At 36.4% G+C, this 19488-nt stretch overlaps 1 protein-coding gene across 1 annotated transcript; it reads right to left on the reverse strand.

The window, feature by feature from the left end:
• Positions 1-2668: 2668 nt before the first annotated feature.
• LOC149228998 (uncharacterized) lies at positions 2669-4016 on the reverse strand. Its single transcript, XM_089375767.1, has 2 exons — positions 3725-4016; positions 2669-3606 (listed from the first exon to the last, which is right to left on the reverse strand). Exons 1-2 carry the CDS (start codon positions 3798-3800, stop codon positions 2816-2818), a joined length of 867 nt encoding a protein of 288 aa, XP_089231893.1. The 5' UTR covers positions 3801-4016; the 3' UTR covers positions 2669-2815.
• Positions 4017-19488: the final 15472 nt, after the last annotated feature.

A 19488-nucleotide genomic window follows, 5' to 3' on the forward strand; every position in this document is an offset into this window, starting at 1 on the left:
TTCTAATTATATGAAAAGTTCATTGTAAAATTGTAGATTCCAATAATAATAAAATTAGAAGGACTAGACAAAATCAAGAGTAAAATAGAGTTGAAATAAATTAGTTAAAAAATTTCACGAAAGAATAAAGGAAATATACATATAATAAGTTATGTTTTGTTATTGTTAATAATGGATAAAATAGGAATTCAGGTAGAGTAGAGAATAAATACTTTCTAATTATATGAAAACTTCATTGTACAAGTGGAGATTCCAATAAATAATAAAATTAGAAGGACCAATCAAAATCAAGAGTAAAATAAAGATGAAATAAGAATGTCTCCTCTTATAAATTAGTTAGAAAATTGAACAATAAAGAATAAAAGAAATATATAGATAATAAGTTATGATGTTTTATTGTTAATGATGTTGTGTTATTAAGAAATCATAAAGATACATGTGATAAAAATCTAATCATTTCATGTAATACTGAGCATGAATGACTTATATTCTAAACATAATAAATGAAAAAAATAGTAACAACAACAATTTTATTTAGTTGTTGTTTGAGCTATAGAAATATTCAAATAATCCTAGAAGAAGGTTATCTTTTCTATAAATAGTAAATGAAAAAAGAATAGTAAAACAAGAATTTTATATAGTTGTTATATGGGTTATAGTGTTAGCTAAAGCATCATAGAAGAAAGTTGAAAATATAAATAAAATGTATTTAGTAAAAGAAATATTTATTAAAATACAAACTAATTACTCTAAGTAAATAAAAAAAAACATTTATTTATTATATATAGTATCAAATTTAATCATAAAAATATAAATAAATACAAATAAAAAATATTTACCCAAATAAAAGTTAAACAAAGTTTATCTATGTTACATAGAATGTTAAAAAACTATAAATAAATCTCAAGTAATAATGCATATAAAGGAAAATTTATATACATAAAAATACATATTTTACGTTTGTAAAAAAATTGAGAACAAAGTACATTTAACTAGATGTAAGGAGACATGATATTGTGCACGGAAAAATAAAGTAAAAATACTCAATGCAAATATAAACATATTTTTGAACTCAATCTCACATAAATTTATTCTATATATCTATATAGCATATATTATTTTTCCCACTCCATAACCGTATTTGTGAATATAGACTAATTGGATATGATAATGCATTTTGCAGGCAAAGTAGAGATGGATTAAAATGCCTATGGGCCATTGTGTTCTTGTGTGTAGATGCAATCTCTATGTGAGGTACTCTTCTTCATCGTCATTCTTCTCACACTCCTTTTTACCGCTTGATCATTGTAATTTTTTTCCATTCCCTAAGTGCAATCTTTAAAAGATAAGTTGATGCAATCCAAATGAAACAATGCCATTTCCTAAGTGCAATGTTTAAAAGCAAAGTTATGAAATCCAAATTAAACGAGAAAATAAATTAAAAGATAATGAAATAAATATTTATTGAGCCCACAGGCTCATTATACAACCTATTGTGAAGACTACATGTAACTATGTCCATCTCTCTTAAAATAAAAATAAATTATTTTCTAAATATAAAAGCAATTTTGGTTAAAATAAAAATAAAAATTAAAAAATATTATGCATATTTAATTAGTTTTGCATATGACCTAATATAATTTAATGTAAAGTATTTAGAATTAAAAAAATTATGTGAGTAAGATTTTTAGAAAATAATATCAACTTCATATATATCTATATATAGAAAAAAATGTTAAAGAAAATATTTTAATGTGTTATAGAATAAAATATCTAATGTTATGTAATCTTTATAACATTTAAAAAATACAATTTCAACAATAAAAAATTACACATTGCTTTTTTGCATTTAATTAAAAATAAAAATATTAATTACTCCTAATAATTTGCAGTTAACTTTGGTTAAATAACATCCCATTAATTATATATATATATATATATAATAAAACCTATTTCATGAACTTTGCCAAAAAAAAAATTCTATTCCAAAATAAACATTCTTACTAACATAGTTTTTTAATATAATATAATTTTTTATTTATATTTAATTATACAATATTTAACTCTGTTTGTGACGATGGGATGGGGGTAAAGTCACACAATAAACATCATTTGCAATAAAGACTAATTCTCTTTTAAAATTTCGTAACTCTCTTTCGCCCCAAATTCGTTTTCAGGTTGTAACGACGGGAAATTCACACATTAAACTTCATTGCAATAAAGAATAATTCTATTTTAAAATTTCGCAACTCTCTCCGGCCACAAAATTCGTTTTCAGGCTGTAAGGAGGGGAAATTCACACATTAAGCTTCATTGCAATAAAGAATAATTCTTTTTTAAAATTTCGCAACTCTCTTTCGCCCCCAAATTCGTTTTCAGGTTGTAACGAGGGGAAATTCACACATTAAGTTTCATTGCAATAAAGAATAATTCTATTTAAGGGTAACTCTCACTTAATACAACTCTTATGTTTTAATTTTTTATTTTATTTTTTAATATATAAATTATTAAAACAGACGTTTAAAGTAAATATTTAATGAGCAGATACACAGGATTGCTGTAGCTCCTATGTGTAAAGAGCAGAGATACAAATGGGGTGTAGATACAGGCTTGTAATACCATGCGCATAACGCTGAACTAAACTTTCGGCTTCTTTGGCCACTCAATGTATAAATGTAAATCAAGGTTTTTAATTTATGGTGAGAACCTTAATATGTAAAAGAGGTACAACCCAACAGATGAAACAATACAAGAAGTCGATTATAAAACAATACAACATGAAGAGGTATAAGATGGCCGTGCGAAGAGCGTATGATTATAAAACAATACAACATCTAACGAAAAACCGCCGTGAGCGTCTTGCGGAAGAAGGAATTCGAAATTGTTTCTCCGGAAGTTCGTCATTTGGGGATGCAGGTAAACTAGTGAGTTCATCACCTTCGCCTTCGCCTTTGTCTTCGATTTCAGAGGTTTCTTCTTCGGCTTCATCCACTTCCTTTTCCTCTTCATGCTTCGGATTCGAGTGTATAAATTGCGATTCGTCTACAGCGCCGGGCTTTGCAGACACGGCTTGCGCGTCTTTTGATGCTGGTGGTTCCCCACGAGCAGAGCCTTCGCCAAGCTTAGGCGCTTCTGTTTTTCTCCCTTCCACCAATTCTTTCAATTCTTCCACGGCCGCATTACCTTTTGCTTTATCACCATCATGATGAATCGCCTGTGGATCTGTTGCTCTTTGAACATTCTGTGCAACGCTAGATTGCTCCTGAATCGAATCTGCTTGTCCTGCAGGGCACGACTTGTCGTCCTTTAACTGCGTTGGTTGAACTGGCGTTCCACTGGCAGGAATCGCGTTCTGATTCCGTTGGTCGGAGATGTGACCTCGCAAAGGCAAGAAGATACGCAACGTTTGATCCCTAAACTTGGCTGTGACGTTGACATCGTTATTCAAATTCTGGGGGATGTCAATAACCTTTCTGAATCTTTGCATTTTCTCCGATCTTCCTCCCACTTTCGCCATTTCCTCAATTTCCTTGACGGCACGTTCTCCGCTGATGATGAGATTTCCCCGGTTATCCAACTGCACTTTCAGATTTTCTTTTCTAAAACCTGCACACATAAATAAGTGATTCTATTATCTCGGAAAATACCCTACCAACCGAAATAACCAAGGCATTGTAGATTTCATTATAAGGTATAACTATAGATATTGATGGAAATCACGTACCTGGGACATCAACGATGACGATGCGAGCCTCGGGAGTTTCTTCGGTGCGTAGTGCAGGCTCAAACTCAGACTCCATTGCTTACGTTAATCTCCTCTCTTAACAAACTGGCGAAGGGAAGAAAAATAGGCTGCAAATAGAGGGTTAGGGTTTGCGCCTTCTTTTTATCACTACCCAAATGATGCTCTACTCTGCCACAACACCAAAGAAAAATAGAAGATGATGGTAACAGTCTGTGTCTCTATATTTATATATACAATTCGAAAACCGAAAGAGCCGCGTGATTTAGATTGCTTGGGACTGGCGTCTCTGTGTCGGCGATAACAAGTTTACTGCCCTCCCTCCTTTTAATTATAATTCGACGTGGAAGATGTCTTGCACCCACGCAAGGCATGGCGGCTCACCCAATTTTCTTGCAAAAAAGCATTAACCACATAAACATTTGTGAGATTGCTTCCTGCGATTCGAACATCATATGCTCAAGAATATGATTACTTCTTTACCAAGCCTGGTATGAGACGTTTCTCACGTTTTCAAAATTGCGAAGGAGGTTGTATTATAATATTAATATATTTCCATCATGCATCAACAGTAATATATAAAGGTCGCGTTTTCATGATCATACGAGCCATCCTCTTTACTATTGAGTAATATCACATTTAAAATATATGTTTTGGACATTAAAGGTTGTTTTTTGATGATATTACGAGGTTGAAAGTGCGGAATACGAGAACGCATTCTATTGTTCTGGTTTGTTTTTTTTTTTTTTTCCATCGTTCTTTCTTATCATTAAATTTATTGGTATTTTTAAAATTTATAATATACTATATCTGTAAAGTTATCCTTTTTCCTCTGAACAGTGAATTTGATTTTTTTTTCCTAATTTAAATATAAAATAAATAAATAATTATCTAAATGACTCAATTTAATTAATTTTTAATAACAAAGTAACTGAAGATTATGTTATTATTTTTTATATTATTGTAATAGATTATATACAGAAATATATAATAATTCTTAACATATTTTGATTTTTATACAAATATGTTATTAGTAAATTTTTATAAGATTTAAATGTTGTAATCAAAAGTAAATTTTATAAACCAATTATATTTAAAAAGAATTACTTTAAAAACTAAACGTATTTCATTTAAAATTAAAAGTTGTATTTATAGTAAGGGAATGAAGGTTGTAGTTGATCCAACATCAATACAATATTAACCATCACTACTACACTAAATCACTTGACATTTTTTTAAGATAAAAGAAATCTTTTGTTTTAAAAGTCACTTTTTATTTTAGTTATTTTATATTAAAATTTAATATCAATTGAATTATTTTAAATATGACATTTAAGACAAAAACAATTTGAGATAAAAATATTTTAAGACAAAACTTTATATTTAAGATAAAAACAGTTTAAGAAAAAAATATTTTAAAACAAAACTTTATATTAAGACAATGACCACTTAAGATGAAACTCATTTAAGACAATTAACAATTAAGACAAAAACATATCAATTTAAGACAACATTATCTAACAAGTGCAAATTGACTCTAATAGTGTGCCCTAATTCCGCCAACTTGCATGCTACTATTGTCTGGTGCCTATATTGCGACTGTTATTTCACTTACCATTCACGTTATCTTATATAAAGACAATGATTTGTTGGGCTGTTCATTTTGTGCACGTAGCTGATTATGAAGAATGCAACAACTTTTCCTAGCAAGATTTCCTGGACATTAATTCCACTTTTGTCCCTTCGATCTTTGCTGATATGATTAGAGACAACTTGTTTGTCATTGCATTCGGCCGATGAGTAACTTTGGTGCTTACTATTGTAGAGAAATTGATAAACTAACTAAATGGTAGAATACTTCTCCTGGTTATGTGATTAAGCCCCGAATTTGAATTTCCCTTAATATGCATCCCCTTAGACTTTTGATCTAGCACATGGTAATCACCTGCAAGAAATATTGCAATGTGGCTAGCTTATAACTGAGTGGAGAGTTGAAGTCCTACCTTCATTTTTCAGTCATCATTAAACACACAAGTAAGTATACATTGCTTATGTGTATTGCCTTATGGAGTTTCATGAATCTTGTTACATTGTGAATGATGCAAGATCTCGATGGGTCCAGCCCCCTTGTCACACTTACCAACGTTAATAAAAGGATTATGAATGGATTTAAATGATGAGCAATTTGATTAAATGTGTTATTTGTTCATTCGATGGTTGATTACAATGATTTAATATTGATTTGGGTTCCGGCACTTATGATTTGTACCTGCACTACTGGTTATTGGGCAAGTGTCCAATCCTCGAAAATTTCACTTCCACTTTGGTAAGAGGTCGTCAAACCCTATCTCTCAGTCATTTTTCTCATCGAGTTGTTGAGGTTGATGGTTTCACAGTATGGTTCTCCTGTGTGGTTTTCTCTGTAAAATGTTATGCTGCCTCTGGTATTCTGGCTCAGCTTTTGACCTCGAAACTTATTCGGCTTCTCTGTCTGGTAAGGGACTCTTATTCGACATTGGTTTCCCTTTGTTTGTTTCTCTGCATAACGCTTATTCTCTCTGCTGAGTTGTGGATAGTAGCTTGCTTGTTAGGATTTGGAACTTTTCTGTGTACAAGGTTAATACTAGTTATTTTGCTGGACTATGCGACTGCTCTTGTCTTGACTTCTTCTGTGCAACTGTTCGTTGAGTTCTCTGGTTACATTTCTTTGTTTTGTGGACAGGTTGCGGTCTTAGGGTCTTTGGCTTCAGTTTCTTCTGCAATAACAAGGTAAGACGTCATTCCCTACTATCATTCCTTTCTCCTCTTCATGCTTTGGTCTAACTCACTCACTCCTTCGTGAGCAGAGTGACCCTCGGTGATTTCAATATAGGTGCCCCGTCTCTGTAAGGTAAGTTTGAACCCTTGTCTCGATATTTTCTTTTAGTCTCTTCTTTCTTTGCCATAGAATGCTTACACTTGCTATTGGTGACTGTCATTGTAGGTGGTTTCGTTCTGGAGGGTTTCGTTCTCGATTTCTCGGCATGCTGGCTAGACCCGAGTAGGGTTGCTCCTTATTATTCTTGTCACTTGTTTTATGTTCGTCGTAAGCTAGGGTTATAGTAGCTTGTTGTGATGACTAGTGATCGATCGACAGTATGTAGCTGAGGTCCGCAAGACTTGCACTATTTCTTTTATGGGTAGTTGCTGTAGGTTTGGATTACGGCTAGGGTTTCTAAACCCGTCTGCTATGATAAACTTATTGAAACTTGTACAACATTATTGCATGGACTATATGTATATTTGAACATAGGTTCTGTGATTATTTTGTAAATAAAACAGAGAGGGTTTATTCTTCAGAAATACCTATGTGATTTGTCTGCCTTTACTGTTCGAAATGCATGTGTCCTATCTCTATCTTTGATGCTCGAAATGAATAAAACGTCTAGGATTCCTCTGCACTCTTTTGATTGACAAATTCCAGAACTGTATGCCCTCGTTTCTGTAATGTACTCTGTAGTTATATTTGCAATCTTACTTTGATTTATTGACCTACTTTAATCAATACAAATAGAACCATATATGTGTACATTCTTATGGAATAAAGAAAAAACAGAGAATGTGCTTTCCCTGTATCAGGAAATTTAACAGGATGATAGATAGACAGTTACAGGATATTAGAAAATAGATTGTGTTCTCAGAGATATTTTATTATCTTTCTTCCTCGCAAAAGGTTGAACCTCTTACAATTGCATTATGTTCCTTTTCAATAATTTTTTGGAAACTATTTTCTCCTAACCATTGTTGGTTACATTCTATTGGTTACATTTTTTAGTTCAAAAACTGTTTATTGTCCTACGTTACAACCTGTAAAAGTTGACATGAAAATAAAAATAATTACTTGCAACAGTTTGACTAATTAATCCTCTACCTTCCTAAATACTGTTCTTTACTAAATTAAAATAACACAAAAGGAACAGCTACAATGTTCACTTAGCAATTGCCTTCTCAGTCCTCTCGGAGACCAAACAGCCTTCTGTCATGATGACTCGTCAGCTAGATGCTCCTGCATCAGGCTCCCGGGGTAAGAAAAAGTCATGGCTTCATTCCATGAGCTCCTCCACAGAATAACCCGCCTTCTGTATCTGCGCCGCGTCGAGCCACGAACTGTCCTCGATTGGACGGTTCTTCCACTTGACAAGGTATCGCAGATACTCCTTCCTGCGAGTCCTCTTGGCCACCTGTGTGTCGAGAATCTTCTCGATCTCATGGGGTTGAGCCGAAGGCATGTGCCTCATCCAAGAACTGCCTCCAACTTGGGTGTCTCGTTCTGGCCGTACCACACTGTCATCTTCCAGGTTGGAAGTATATGGGAACAAGTCTGCCACATTGAAAATAGGCGATATGCTTATATCTGGTGGCAGTTGTATTTCATATGTGTTGGCTGAGAATTTAAGCAAAATCTTATAGGGACCAATATTCTTAAATTTCAGCTTGTTATATGTGCCCTTAGGAGACTATTCTTTGTGTAAGTGTGCAAGGACTTCATCACCTACACGGAATTGTGCTTCCCATCACTTTAGATTTGCCTGTTGTTTGTATTTCTGAATGTTGTCCTGCAACTTTGATTTCACCTGTTCGTGTAGTTCATTCATTGCTTCGGCAAAATCTTCCCCATCAGAACTTCTCTTCTCCAACTTTCCCAGATCCTGCAACTCATGTACTCCATAAGGATGCATGTCGTATAGGATCTAAAATGGACTGTGTCTAGTGCTGCAGTTCGATGAATCATTATAAGCGAATTCTACCTAAGCGAGCGCAGAATCCCATAACGGTGAATTTTCCCCAGTCAAGCTCCGTAACAAGTTCCCCAAACTCCTATTCACCACTTCTGTTTTCCTGTCAGTCTACATATGATATGTAGAGCTGAAGTTTAATTGTGTGTCCAACTTCTTCCATAGGGTGCGCTAAAAGTGTCCTGTGAATTTTACGTCCCTGCTAGAAATAATAGATCTGGGTAGGCCATGTAAGCTAACAATCTCCGTGAAAAAATGGTGAGATACGTGAGTGGCATCTCTAGTGTTTTGACAAGGGATGAAATGCACCATTTTCAAAAAAATTTCTACCACCACCATCACCGAGTCATAACCTCACTGTGTTCTAGGTAGTCCTAAGATGAATTCAATGCCGACTCAGTCCCATGGTCTACTTGGAACAGGCAATGGTGTGTAAAGTCTGGTGCTTTGACTATGTCCCTTCGCCAGTCGACAGACTTTACACCTACTCACATACCGCTACACATCCCTTCGCATTCTTGGCCAATAATAGAAGTGTCCGAGCTGATGCAAAGTTTTGTCTATGCCGAAATGTCTGGCTAGACCTCCTCTATGCTTCTCTCGTATAATATTTTCTCTCATCGAACAATCAGGAATACATAACTGTCCCCCTCGAAACAGTAGTTCCTCCTGCAAGTTGTAGTCCAACCATGGACTATTGTTCTTCAACAAGGGATTTTGACAAGATTCATATGCCTCTTTGAAATACATGTCAGTCTGATACAAGTCTTTCAAATGCTTGAAATCCAACACTTGTATCGTACTTTCCTGTAAGAGCAAGGCTCTTCTGCTCAATGCATCTGCGACCTTGTTGGCTTGCCCACTGATGTATTTCAACACAAAGGTGAAAATCTACAAATACTCAACCCATTTGGCATGCTTGTGGTTCAATTTATGTTGTTGCATCACATACTGCAACGTTGAATTATCAGAAATAACACAAATTCACTCCCCAATAGGTAGTGTCTCCAATGCTTTAGAGCTTGGACGACAACATAAAATTCCTTGTCATAGGATGAATACTTTTGCCTACTTTCGTTCAACTTCTCGCTGAAAAATGCAATAGGTTTGTCTTCTTGGCTGAGTACAGCGCCAATAGCTATACCACTTGCATCGCAGCGAACCTGGAAAAGCTTATTAAAATCTAGTAACCTTAAAATTGGCCTTTCTGTAATTTTCCTCTTTAGGAGCTGAAAGCTTTCCTCTGCTGCCTTGGTCCAACAAAAAGGTTGACTTGCCTTTTTAATAGTGTCCAACATAGGTGCGTAGATTTCACTAAAATTTCTTATAAATTTGCGATAAAAACTCGCCAGCCCATGAAAACTACGTACCTCAAACAAGCTTTTCGGAGATGGCCAATTAATGATTGCTGCAATCTTTTCTGGGTCCATCTTCAACTCGTTTTTTGCAATTACAAAGCCCAGATAAACCAGTTCTCTTTGTAGGAAAGTACATTTTTTCAAATTTATTAGTAGTTTATTCTGCTGCAATTTCTCCAACACTCTTCGAACATGTTGAAGGTGCTCCTCCTTAGTCCTGCTGAAAATTAATATGTCATCAAGGTACACTATCACAAACTTGTTGATAAACTCTATCAGCATTTCGTTCATCAATCTCATAAAATTACTAGGGGCATTACTCAAACCGAATGGCATGACTAGCCACTCGTACAACCCTTCATTAGTCTTGAAGGCTGTCTTCCACTCATCTCCTTCCATGATCCGGATCTGATGATAGCCACTCTTTAGATCAGTCTTCATGAAGTATGTTGCCCCACTTAGGAAGTCCATCATATTGTCCATCCGTGGTAGGGGAAACATGTACCTAATGGTGATTTTGTTGATGGCCCGTGAATCCGTGCACATCTACCATTCTCCTCCTTTATTGGGAGCGAGAACTGTTGGTACTGCACAAGGGCTTAAGCGTTCCCTTATCAGCCCTTTATCTAGCAACTCCTACACCTGTTTCCTGATCTCCTCATTATCTTTGGGGCTCATCCGATATGCTACCTTATTTGGTAGGCTTGCTCTGGGTATAAAGTTGATATGATGACTGATGCTTCTTTTGGGAGGCAACTTGTCTGGAAAATCATCAACTACAATGTCATTGAATTCCTGCAACATCTCTTGAATTTCTGCAGGCAAATCAGATATTTCTATGTGCAACAACACCGTCTTTGCCCTCCTCACAACAACATAGTTCACTTCACTTTCCTCGATCTGTTTCACAAACTGTTTCCCACCTATTAGCAATGCTTTCGTCCCGCTTGCTTCTGTTGTCTCCTCTTCCTTGATGGGTACAAGTGTATGCTTGATTCCATCTTTAACAAACTTGTAGCAGTTCATTTTCCCATTGTGTACTACCTTCCAATCATACTGCCATGGTCTTCCTAGCAGTATGTGACACACGTCCATTGGCATAATATCACCGATTACTTTGTCTTTGTACTTGCGAGTGTGAACTTCAACTTCACACTATTCATCAACCAACAGCTGGTGGCCTTTCTGCAGCCATGACACCTTGTAAGGGGTGGGGTGCTTAAGCCGCTTCAAACCCAACTTCTCTACCATCTCGGTGGCAACCAAATTATCTGTACTCCCGTTGTCGATGATCAACTTGCAGCACTTTCCATGTGATTTGCAAACTGTCTGGAATAGTGTTTTCTGTTGGGTCTATTCAGCTATTTCTTTAGTTGGTTTCAGCAACACTTTGTTCAGAACTAAGGCCTCCCCTATTTCTGGTTCATTTTCTACTTCTTGGGGTGGTGCCTCAGCTTCCTCAGGTTGTGCAAGAAACATTCCTCTCTAGCCATCTTGTTCTGCTTCAGGGCATTCAAATGATCTATGCCCCCACTTATGGCACCTGTAGCATTGATAATTGGCTCCTCTACCTCGGCCATTCCCCCTTCCTTGCTGATATGGCCTGCCACCTCTAGTGCTGTCTCCTTTTTCTGTTGTTCCTAAAGCCTTCGAGCTGCTGCCCTCTTTGCTATTACTGGTAGTTCGTCCTCTACCATACGACTGTCTACATCCTCTACCAGTTCCCCATCCTCTCCTAGCATTTTGTTTTCTAGTAATCTTTTCCTTAGCCTTCACAACACTCTGATAGGATTCTTCTATATTTCTCGGGGAAAGAATGCTGATTTCATCCAATATTTCCAGTCTCAAACCATTTACATATCTTGCTGTCTTCTCCGGGGTGTCATCGGTATAACTAGATCTCAAGTTCACCCGGTAGAATTCTTTTGTATACTCCCTTACCAGGGAAAATTTTAACAACCCCCCTAAATTTATAAAGATAATAAATGGGCGAATTTCCATGGTATATAAGAAAAATGGAAGGTGATTTTATCAATAATATAATATGTATATATAATTTTTTGGCGAATCTCTCACCAGGCATGGCGAATATTTTACTCAATTATAAAATCTTGTAAGATCTTGGCGAGTCTTTCACTAAATAATAAAACTTTGTAAAGTCCTAGTGAATCTTAGCATAGGCTACATGCTAGTTTAATTCCCCCATTTAAATAGGCTACATTCCAGGTGAATACCATGGGTCAATACCATGTGCCATTTTGGTGAATACCATGGGTCAATACCATGTGCCAATTTTATTTTTATTAATTCTAATATTAGGGTTAATAATGGTTTTTTGCATGATATTAATAACAATCTAGTCCATGGTATTTGTCCCATAGTATTTTGGCCATAGGTTTCACCTAAATATAACCCATTTTTTGAGTATTCGTAAATATAAGGTGACTTATGGAGTAAATATAAAAAAATGTTTTATTTGTTTACCATACCTCTCCTTTATTTATATTTTTATTAATTTACCATACCTCTTTTAAAAATATGGTATTTGGCACATAGGATTCACTTAAATAAAATCTCTTTCTTGAGCCTTCATAAATAGAACGAGGGTTATGGACTAAATATAAAAGGAGGTTTTATTTATTTATGATACGTCTAGTTTATTTATATTTTTATTTATTTACCATACGTTTTTGAGTAAGTATAAAAAGACGTTTTATTTATTTACCATACCTCCACTTACTTATATTTTATTTGTTTACACCCTTACATGTATATAAGGTGACTTATGGAGTAAATATAAAAATGTTTTATTTATTTACCATACCTCTCATTTATTTATATTTTTATTAATTTACCATACCTCTTTTATAAATATGGTATTTGGCCCATAGGATTCACTTAAATAAAACCTATTCTTGAAAATGGGCGAATGGAAGGTTGTAAGTCCTAATTTCAAGGGCTAAATTTACCTTTTTTACCCTCTCCCTTAAAATAAGGTGGGCTATTTGAGGTGATTTGTAAAAATGTACTATGATACAAAATATTCGCCCACTAAAAATTTAAAACCCCTTAATTTCGCCAAAGGGCGAACATTCGCCCCTAAAATTATCCTTGTTCCTTACTATCATCCCTTTTTGTCTTAAATTCTGCATTTGTCGATACAGTGCAACCTGGTAATCCTTAGGCAAAAATCTACCTTTCAGTTTGGCCACCATCTTCGACCATTTTGTTATCGGTAAATTTTTCATCCTTCTTCTCTCAGCTTAGACACTATCCCACCATAAGGCTGCGTGTCCCTTAAACTTTGTTGTAGTGAACTTGACTCTCCAGTCCTCGTTGACCTCTTCACTTTCAAAATACTTGTCCAACTCACTTACCCAATCCAACAGAACTTTTGTGGACAGGCTACCATCGTAATTAGGAATCTCTGATTTGGGCTTACTGCTAGCCAATAGAAACAACCTCAATAACCTCATCTCCAGCCCTTCCTCATCCAATCCATCTGTTGTAACTATGGCTTCTTCCTCACTGTCATCTCCTATTTCTGGATCCCTTCTCCTTCCTACTTCCTACTTCCACTGCCTCCAAATGAGCAGTAAGGATCTTTATTTCTTCCCTTAGTAATTCATCTGTTGCTTTGCGCACACCTCTCCCACGTCCTCATCATCCAACTTCCATATCCTGGCACTTTAGATTTCCTACTTTGATACCATTTGATGGGTCCAGTCTCCTTGTCACACTTACCAACATTAATAAAAGGATTATGAATGGATTTAAATGATGAGAAGTTTGATTAAATGTGTTATTTGTTCATTCCACGGTTGATTACAATGATTTAATATTGATTTGGGTTCCGGAACTTATGATTTGTACCCGCGCTACTGGTTATTGGGAAAGTGTCCAATCTTCGAAAACTTCACTCTCGCTTTGGTAAGAGGTCCCCAAACCCAATCTCCTGGTCATTTTTCTCGTCAAGCTATTGAGGTTGAGGGTTTCATAGTATGGTTCTTCTGTGCGGTTTTCTCTGTAAAATGTTATGCTGCCTCTGGTATTTGGCTCGGCTTTTGACCTAGAAACTTATTCGACTTCTTCGTCTGGTAAGGGACTCTTATTCGACATTGGTTTCCCTTTGTTTGTTTCTCTACCTGGCACTTAATCTCTCTGTTGAGTTATGGACAGTAGCTTGCTTGTTAGGCTTTGGAACTTTTCTGTGTACAAGTTTAATACTATTTATTTTGCTGGACTATGTGACTACTCTTGTCTTGACTTCTTCTCTACAACTATTTGTTGAGTTCTCTGGTTACATTTCTCTGTTTCATGGACAGGTTGCAGTCTCAGGGTCTTTGGCTTCGGTTTCTTCTGCAATAACAAGGTAAGACTTCGTTCCCTGCTATCATTCCTTTCTCCTCTTCATGCTTTGGTCTAACTCACTTGCTCTTTCATGAGCAGAGTGACCCTCGGTGATTGAAATGTAGGTGCCCCGTCTCTGTAAGGTAAGTTCGAACCCTTGTCTCGATATTTTCTTTCAATCTCTTCTTTCTCTGCCACAGAATGCTTACGCTTGTTGTTGGTGACTATCGTTGCAAATGGTTTCATTCTGGAGGGTTTCGTTCTCGATTTCTCGGCGTGCTAGCTAGACCCAGGTAGGGTCTCTCATTATTATTCTTGTCACTTGTTTTATGTTCACCATAAGCTAGGGTTACAGTAGCTTGTTGTGATGACTAGTGGTCGACCAACAGTATGTAGTTGAGGTCCGCAAGACTTGCATCGTTTCTTTTATGGGTAGTTGTTGTAGGTTTGGATTACGGCTAGGGTTTCTAAACCCATCTGCTATGATAAAATTATTGAAACTTGTACAACGTTATTGCATGGACTATATGTATATTTGAACAGAGATCTTGTGACTATATGTATTAGAACAGAGGTTTTGTGATTATTTTGTAAATAAAACAGAGAGGGTTTATTCTTCAGAAATACCTATGTGATTTGTCTACCTTTACTATTCGAAATCCATGCAAACTATCTCTGTCTTTGATGCTCGAAATGAATAAAACATCCAGGATTCCTTTGCGCTCTTTTGATTGACAAATTCCAGAACTGTATGCCCTCATTTTTGTAACATACTCCGTAGTTATATTTGCAAGCTTGCTTTGATTTATTGACCTGCTTTAATCAATACAAATAGAACCATATATGTGTACATGCTTGTGGAATAAATAAAAACCAGAGAATGTGCTTTCCTTGTATCAGGCAATTTAACAGATGATAGATAGACAGTTACAGGATATTAGAAAATAGATTGTGTGCTCAGAGATATTTTATTATCTTTCTTCCTCTCAAAAGGTTGAACCTCTTACAATTGCATTCTGTTCCTTTTCAATAATTGTCTGGAAACTGTTTTCTCCTAACTGCTGTTGGTTACATTTTTTAGTTCAAAAACTGTTTATTGTCCTACGTTACAACCTATAAAAGTTGACATGAAAATAAAAATAATTACTTGCAACAGTTTGACTAATTAATCCTCCACCTTCCTAAATATTGTTCTTTACTAAATTAAAATAACACAAAAGAAACAGCTGCAGTGTTCACTTAGCAATTTCATTCTCAATCCTCTCAGAGACCAAACAACCTTCTGTCATGATGACCCGTCAGATAGATGCTCCTGCATCCGATCTTGCGTGTTTGTAAATGTAAATGAATGTATGAGTTTCGCCACTCACTGTATCTTGATGATTAGAATGGTGTCATGTATGCACATGAATTTTAAAGTCTACCTAAAATATGTTATTCATTATTATGTGCATGGGGAATGCGCAATTATGTGTTCATATTTAGTTAGTTGATTTCCAAATTTATGGGTATACATAGTTTAACCAATCCCTACGCTAGTTATCTTGTCAAAACTGAGAATTTAGGTATCAAGAATTGGGCAATGAGTTTCCTTGAAACTATAGGAGGGTGGGCACACAACAGTTGTAGTTATGCTTTATGATCCTAGCCTAGGTTTCCTTTTAGTCCATATACGCTATGTTTTCGAGGTCAATAGGAAGTGTGAGAACATGACTTTATTAACATGCTAGTAGGTCCAACACCTAATGGGCGCTGGTGAAAGTACACCATAGTGGAACCATGTTCTGTGTATAGACACCGACCATAATCCAAATCAAATCAAAGGTAAGGGTAGGGATTATACACTTGGTCAAATGTTGTTTTATTTTGGGTGCGAAGCCTAAAGGCCAAAAGTGTTGTCCGGGCAGAACGAGGAGTGTTTGGAACATTTTCAGCTGCATATCACTAAGATATGTGTACCCTACAACACTCTCTAAGAGTGTAGAAACTAAAATAAATTTGCTACTACTGATGTTATCAAACTGAAAACAAGAGATTACAAATTTCTTCTACTATTCTATGAAATGGAAATTACAATTTAAAAACACATGCAATGACATGTAACCATCAAAACAACACAAGAACACAATTATTTATAGGAAAAACCAATAGGGAAAAACCCTTCCACTGATTTTCATTAATCATATGAGAATGAAAAACTATTATAATGTCTTGCTTCAATCCTGAAGCACACCCTGCACTATAAACCTATTCTCCTACTAATTGTCCTGCTTTGGCCAACACTTAGTCAAATGTCAATTCAAGGCCCCATCTTCCTCTTATTTCCTTGCACAATTCCTGAGGAAATGAGCTCCTGAATAATAGGAGAATTCACTATTTCATTGTGCAAATCCAAAGTAATTTATCACCTACCTTAATGCCTAGCATCCACACTCAACTAGTATACAATTGATAATTACAATATGCCTTTTCCTCCACTTTGTTGTAGCAGCTGCAACACCCTCCAAAATTTTGGTCTGCATCCAAATTTCGGAGCCTTCCATGGTTTTCTCCTTGATGGTTGAAAACACTCGGGCTCATCCTATTAGCTCGTGTCGAGTCTTTACACCCTTTTTTCTTGATTGACCACCGATCGTCTTTTGGCATGTTGATTTCTATGTCATGCTTATGAGTTTGTTCTCACAATTTTGAAGGTTTTTCCTTGTGTGTATGAGTTTTTTTTTTCCCTCTAAACATCGTTCGTACTCACACACAAAGTTCTAAACATTTCCGTGCAAGTGTTGTCATAGTTGTTCAAAGATCTATCTCAAGTGTCACACTTCTCGCTCTTAACCTTTGAGTCAGTCTCACTGAGCACATGTTTGTCTTCTTGGTTTGAGGTGTCTTGTCATCGATTCATGCTAAGTGTGTGATCACAATGTCATGTATGAACAAGTTCACTTTCTTTCACACTTAGTCATTATTCCTGAAAATCTGTCGACTAGACAACCCTCCTTCAACCAAACCCCAATCTCAATGACCTTGCTCTATTGCCCAGAACTGCGCAGAGCTTGAGGTTGTCCTCCAAACAACTTGCACTATTCAATCCTGGATGTGAGTCAGCCGAATGTCTCCCAGAACTACGCAGAAGCTTTCCCCAAGTTTAATCCTTTCCACGCTTCCCGCAGCGTCTACAATCCTACCTCCCCCTAGTCTTCTACAAAATCTGAACTTCACTATTAACTGGGGCTTCAATGCTCCCGAAAATTGCACAAAAGTTTCCCACCAGCCTGCCCTACACTATCTGTAGAAACTACATAGATATTGTGAGTCAGGACTCTACTTCCTATCACTGCACTATTCTTGAGAATTGCACAGATCTGACTGGCAGCCCCCCTGCTCACTTGCTTTACTCTCCCTCTCAAAATTGTGTATTTTTGACTAACAACCTCTGTGTTGCTCTGCTCTACTCTCATCCTAGAAATTTTGCAGAACTAACTGCCCAACACTATCCCTAAAAAATTTGCAGTTCTGACCAAAAGCTCCCCATAGCCCGATCCAACCCTGCTCTTAAAAACTGCACAGAAATGTCTTCCAGTGCCTCCTATTGCCTACACTATTTTCCTCAGAGAAACTGTATAGATCCCCAGTTGGCCCCCCGAATGACCTACCTAGTCCTGACCTTGAAAAATGGGCATAATTTCACAGCAGTTCCTCAACACCCTTCCTGATCTTCCTCTAAGAAAGCACACAATTCTTCCTCTTAGCTCTATTTTACCTCGCAACTTTCACTATTGTCCCATATTCCGCAAATATGCCTCCTAGTGACATTTGTGTAGTTTTTTTGGACAGTGCTTCAGAACCTTGCATCCCAGCCTGAGACGTGTTCTACGTAGTTTCAATGCCTTGTCCCTCTCCCGGTGACCTGCACCAAAACGAAAAACAATGCATTATGTTAGACTATGATATTTATGGATTTGATGTTGTTTCCTCATGAGTGATTGCAAGAACAAGTAAATTGATGAAAGATGGCACAACGATGAATGGAATGAAGGAGGGGCGCATGCTAGAAGACTTGCTCGTAGTCGAATGAACACACAAAGCATATTGAGCAACGAGCGAAAGGGACACATACACATGCACCATCAAACAAAGACCAAGACCATAAAATACCTCACACACTTTTCCATGTGAAGGTGAAGACATGTTACACCGAGAACACACCCATCACACAACAGCACAACAACTTGACACAAACACCACAGTCAGGTAGTACATGTCAGTAGTGTCATGTTGAGTTGTATCATGAGTTGTCTGCGCCACATCACTACTATGGGCCATACTTTTTGTAATCAAATGTAATTTAATGTGAAATTCCAAGAGACACACATATGAGGTTGTAGCGTCACGTCAATTGAAAACTCATATGATGTCAAACAATCTTGAGGGAAGTCGAAGAGTCACAAGGGTCAATTATTCTCCCTTGGCTATATATACCCCCTCATTGTATGAGAAAACAACCTTTCACCTTGGCTCCTCCCACATAGCCTTGAGAGTTTGTAGTATATTCTTTGAGGAGAAAGGAGTGGCTCCAATATCACACTACTGGGGCTAGTGATGTATGGTGTACAGATCTGTCTTGGAACTTTTTCTTAATTCAGTAGCCTGCCTCACGCCAACACATTTTCACGCATGTTTTGTATCTGTTTGTAAGACTATTCTTTAAACGTTTGTAATGCATGTTCGCTTAACCTGTACTAAGATGAATTATTTTGGTTATTTTAGTACTTACAGATGTGGTGTGTTGTTTATTGCTGTTGTCTCACTCGTGTGGACAATTCCGCTGGACACTAGACAAACCATTATTGTGTTTTCTTGGATTTAACGATCGTCACCCTAGTGTGGACTACTCTACTGGACGATGTACGTGTTATCCCTTGAACTTTGGTTTTCATGACTATCACATCCACTATGGAATATTCCGTTGGATGCTGGACAAACCCTTATTATTGTTTGCGTGTGTTTCTTCCTCGGTTATGACTATTCCCTCTCATCAAGAGGATCTCTTCACTTTACCCTTTGATAGTAAGCGAACCTAGACACAAGGTTACATTACACACTCACCAGGCATACTCACCTCATTTTTGTAGAAATTCTCACTGTAGATTACTTGATAATGGAATAAACTAGAGCAAAATACTTAATCTACTTCTACAATCAAACTTGCGGAAGCTTAATTGATTTGAGCACGATCAAACAGAACACATATAACAGAGAAGAAAAA

Source organism: Pinus tabuliformis, chromosome J, assembly GCF_031772625.1.
Source record: "Pinus tabuliformis cultivar Carrire ecotype Pingquan chromosome J, CPIR1, whole genome shotgun sequence".
Taxonomy (NCBI): domain Eukaryota; kingdom Viridiplantae; phylum Streptophyta; class Pinopsida; order Pinales; family Pinaceae; genus Pinus; species Pinus tabuliformis.

Coding starts and splice junctions, on each gene's coding strand:
- LOC149228998 (XM_089375767.1), bottom strand. CDS start 3,800: ATGGAGTCTGAGTTTGAGCCTGCACTACGCACCGAAGAAACTCCCGAG. Junction 3,607..3,724: donor CGTCATCGTTGATGTCCCAG/GTACGTGATTTC, acceptor TTATGTGTGCAG/GTTTTAGAAAAGAAAATCTG.